General features: G+C 49.1%; 1 protein-coding gene across 1 annotated transcript; it reads right to left on the bottom strand.

Moving 5' to 3' along the window:
• Nucleotides 1–2,483: 2,483 nt before the first annotated feature.
• Nucleotides 2,484–4,046, bottom strand: LOC124295421. The gene has a single exon (XM_046745380.1). The coding sequence runs from the start codon at nt 4,044–4,046 to the stop codon at nt 2,484–2,486; it is 1,563 nt and encodes a 520-aa protein (XP_046601336.1).
• Between the last annotated feature and the right edge of the window lie 1,002 nt (nt 4,047–5,048).

Here is a 5,048-nt window from a genome sequence, read left to right as displayed (position 1 = left end):
GTAGATTCTGATTACGCAGGAGATAATGTAGATAGAAAATCTACAACGGGTTTTGTCATAAGATTATATGGAAACTTGATTTTCTGGAAAACTCATAAACAGAGTACAGTAACAAAATGTTCAACTTTTGCAGAATATACTGCTATGTCAGAAGCAACAACAGAAATATTGTTCGTTAGAAATTTGTTAAGCGAAATGTTTAATGTCAAGTTTGATAAACCGATGAAAATATATTCAGGCGCAATCGCGATAGCAAAGTTTGGATATTTTAAAAAAACTCAAAGCACATCGAGGTGCAATATCATTATATAAATGAAAATTATGAAAATGGAGTAATTGACATTGTAAAAATAGAATCAAATTCAAATATAGCGGATATGCTAACTAAGAGTCTAGATAAGATAAAATTTATAAAGAATCGAGAAGAACTCAGAGTGATTTAAAAGTTTCAAAGTAATGCTAATTATGTTAGAATCAAGATTGTAAATTTAAGGAGGCGTTTTGTAATATATAGACCAATTCATAATCTTGATTAATGGCCAGAATGAAACTTGACGAGCCATCTATTGGCTAGCGATAGTTTTGCGTAGCGAGACGAGCTCGCGCGGGACCGTACGCGCGAAGATTCAATCTAACCCTCTATACTCCTGGACTCCTTGTTAATAGGACATGCCGCACTGTTCATTATGTAAATAGTTATTATTCTCTAATAAACTATTTTAATATTAATTGCATAAAATCACACTCCCTCTTTTATATCCACAGGAATTAAAACCATCTTCTTTGTACGTTCCATTTTGCTACTTGGAGAAGAGGCTGGAAGCTAAAGTCCCGAGTAACGGAGCGAGCAAGAGGGTGAGAACTCCGTTCCCACGTTGAACAAGAAAACGTTTTGTGGATTTCCAGGTACCCCGGTTGCTGGCCAACCGCCGTAATGTCTGTTTATGACGTGCCAGACGACTTTTCTGAATTCTGGACAGTGCTACGTTACCCTCCAAGGTGTTCAATGCACACTCACGAATAGTCTTTACCAGCGAATTGTCGGCCGTGCGTAGCAATGCCGATCTCTGCGACGGGTTCAATTTCTGCAGAGCGTGCAGCGCTACTGCGTTTGCTTTGGTGAAATCGGCACGAGCTCTGCGACCGGACGCGGTACGGCGTATTCGAGGCATCACAGCTGAACGACTGGAACCCGGTGCGCATTGATGACCTTCACATCCTTTCGCGGAACGTAGACATAGTGATTATCGTCCGAACGGAAGATGTTTGATCGGAAACGACAATTCTCCGGAGTGGATTGCTTCAGGTCGAAAAGCAGATATCCGTGTGGCGCTGCGGTAGCGTAGTGATAGGCCTCTTGAAGAAACCTCGGATCTTCGGGATACACCTGTCTGGTAAGATGTTGAATTTGGGCACGATCCCGTGGATTTTTGAAGAAGACTATGTAGTTTGCGTTGAGGGAAATATCTCGTTGACCGTGGTCCTTGTAAAAGAGATTTTGTGTTATGTAGGAAACGCTGAGGTTCTTATGATGACAGATCTTGGTAAAAAGATCAACGACGACATTGTTTGAAGCTTCTCGCATCAGATCGTCGATTACCAAAAGTTTCGGTTTTTTGTCACCCTCGTAATCGGCGTGTTGCGGTAACCCCTCGCGGTACTCTATACTCTTGTCCCCGTCGTACAATGGCTGCCATTCGTCAAAGTACCATATCACACGACTAAATCTTGTGTCGCACATTGACGTTCCATGACGCAGCAAGTTCTTGACGAAATTTGATTCACCGCATCCTGATGGCCCGGCTACAATGGCTGAAAACGGATGTTTCCAACGTGTGTCCGTCATCGAAGAAGAAGAAGAAGAAGAATAATCCAGGGATGATGCGGGATCTATAAAAAATTGAAACAATTGAAAACACGTTCTTTTGCTACGTTAGCTTACTCGCGGCCGCGGCGGTAGCGGCGGCGGCGGCGCTCCCTTCGTGCGCTGACCATGAGCTTATTCAAGCGCACGCGGAAGCGTAACCGCGCAGGTACTAGCTCATCAGCGCGGGCGCAGTCGAACTGATTGTGCGTGAGGCGCGTACGCCATGAGCTTATTCGTACGCGTGCGCGCAGTGATATCAGCTTGAAAACAGCGCGCCCCGCCACGGTTTACGAGATGAATTTTTACGAGCAATGCGAGATTTTTTCACAATTTTTCATGCGTAGGGTTTAAGCGTGGTACTAACCTTTATACAGTTTGGTGGGACACATACAAGAGAGTATCTGATGGGTTGGCCTGGCGTCTCACCGGTTGGAATAACAGACGGTTGGGGTGAGAATCCCTTCGGTGTCCTCTGTCTGTCCGTCTATTTGTTTGTCTGTCTATCTATCTGTCGCTCAAACGCGCGCGTGGTTTGCCGTCCGGGTGTCTGTACTACCGCAGGGTGAGAAGACGGAGGCTGTGGTGTGCAACTGCTCGGAGTCCGGGTTCTTCGTCATCATCCAGTGCGATAACCGTAGGGCAGCGTATCAAAACTCGTGACGCAACAACGCCTTTTCACGTACACCGGCTTACACGTTTTGCGCTCGAAGCGCGTCACGACTGCGTGCAGTTCCGTTCGACGAATCGCGCGGTACTCCAAGGCAATGGGTGCAGCGGCTTCTACCACCATCCGCTCGATGGCCTCGAAGTTGATTTTCGAGCTCATTGTGTGATGCAGTGATATGCCTTTCACCTTGCAAATTTCCACCTCTTCACCATTCGGACGTTTAATGATGAAAGCATAGAATTTTGGCCCTCCCGAGACGAAAGCGCGTATAACACTCCCACGGCCGTAAGACGCGAACTCGTCCGTCAGGTCGCCAAGAAAGTTGCCCGTGGGAGGTTCATACTCGTTTAGCCTGCGGAGGTTTCGGGTATAAATTACTGAATCGGTGTCGTAATAGAGCACGCGCCGATCGAGCATCTCAAGGAACGAGAAGAGCTTCAGCCGAGCCTGGGCAGTGGTGTACGAGGCAATCACGACGTTTGCCAGCGCTGACGGTTCAACGCTGTGTTGCGCGTGTGACCAACGCACGTACAACACTTCGGCGGTCACGGGCAGCAAACCGGACACCTCGACTTCAGGGTTGGTCAAAAGCTCGAGCAGCTGCTGACGCGTCTTTATAACCTCTGTTTTTACCAGATTCTCGCGTTGCCCGAACTTGCCCCAAAACGAATTTAAGCATAGTTTGGAAACTGATCGCATGCCGGGATTCTTAGCAATACGGTCGCCATCTAGCCGTATACCCTTGACCCGCTCGTACTCATCAAGGTAGCGCATTCGAGCCGGCTCGTCCTCGCATTCAGCAGGCCAGCCGCTTGCCTCTTGCTTAATCTTGAGGAAGGTGTCGATATAGCCGGCGAAATGCCCACCTTGACGAGTAGTCGGGTCAAACGATGTCACCGTATACGACCAGATCTCGCGTATGCTCCTGATCTTGTATCCCATTTCCACGGCTTTTTTTAATTCGATCGACACCCACGTGCCCTCGAATTCTCGCGCAGCCTCGTCATCATGTCTACACTCGTCCTGGTTCAAACTCTGACAACATGAGCGGCACGAGGCAACCATGATTTTGCCATGCATGCGCACCGACAAAACAGGGTGATAAAGATTGCGAAGCGGTAAAACTCGGCACTTGATGAGCCCCTCAACTCGCGTTATGTCGCAACCACTTGACCGTGTCAAGAGCTTACACTCCTCTCGAACGTAGACCGTCGGGTGGCCAACAGGGAACCTTCCATTCTTACAGATGAACGGATATAACGAGCAAACATCGACGTATCGTATTTCCTCGTACGCGTTGCCCGTTGCATCTGTTTTCACCTCGTAGTATCGGGAAGCGTTCCCCGTTCGACCACCGTAGAACGCATCACGCGGATTGAGTGCTTCGCTCGTGGCAGTGCCAGCGATCAGCGGGTGTGTTGCCACGTACTCCCTCATCTCCTCGTTCTCCCTCAAGCTCCGATCAAACACGCATTCCCACTGTTCCGTTACGCGGTAACCCAATTCGCGCATACGGCTGATCTTTGCACGAGTTTCCTCGTAACACCTGTCCAACGTCTCGCCGTTGACGCTACATCTATCGCGGTTGATTCGTAAACATTTTCGACAGCCGTGCCAGAAACAACCGTGAAACTCGTAGACGTGTCGCGTACCGTCGCCCGCGACATGGTATCCGTCCACCTTGCGACCCGTCTCCGGAATCCGAAACTCACGTCCGTTTCCGGCATGGCTGATGTCAATACCCAGCTCGCGCTCTTTCACGACCAATCACTCTAGAGCCTTACGATACTGGGCATCGGCAAGACAATAGCCGCCCGGTGGCAGGATACCTATTCGCTCCGGTTGTAAAAAATTTTTACGGAACAGTACCAAACAAGCCGAGGCAATTGTCGTGCTCTCGGTAAAGGGACACACTCTGCCGCACTCCAGAAATATGTCCCTGAATGCTACGCACGCACGTCGCAGGTCCACGTCCGACCGACAGTACGACAACAATTCCGCGTCAACGTCGAACAGATGGTCGTTCGCTACAGCTTCGTCGTACCATGAGTGAAACTCTGCTCGCGCATCGCTACTCATGGTATCCGGAGAGTAAAACTTCGCTGCGGTGAGCGGTCCCACGTAACCCACGTTTTCAGGGGTATTGAAAAGGTGGGGGAATACACCTTTCACGGAAGTAGTCGGTAGTCCAAAAGCCTTCGGTAGCACCGATAGTGCCATAGGCATATATGCTAAGGAATCCAGAAATCGGGTGTGACCCGTTTCGAGCATAATGATCTTACTGCCGCTTAGGATGACCTGCGGCGGGTTTCCAACCCGCTCAACCATATGCCGCAGTATGAATTGTGCGTCAAAACCTTTTGCATTGTGCGCAATGCATACGATGCGGGCAAAGTCCTGAACGGGCCAAGTAGCGAAGTCTACCAACTCCTTCACCGGTTCCCTCCTGAAAACGGACTCACGTACGAGCCCGCAAGCGGAACAGTCGTCGATATATCGGGATCGTGGATACAT

The sequence above is a fragment of the Neodiprion lecontei genome, chromosome 7 (genome assembly GCF_021901455.1).
Source record: "Neodiprion lecontei isolate iyNeoLeco1 chromosome 7, iyNeoLeco1.1, whole genome shotgun sequence".
NCBI lineage: Eukaryota > Metazoa > Arthropoda > Insecta > Hymenoptera > Diprionidae > Neodiprion > Neodiprion lecontei.
The sequence above is the reverse complement of the archived record's forward strand: the minus strand, read 5'-3'. Positions and strand labels throughout refer to the sequence as shown.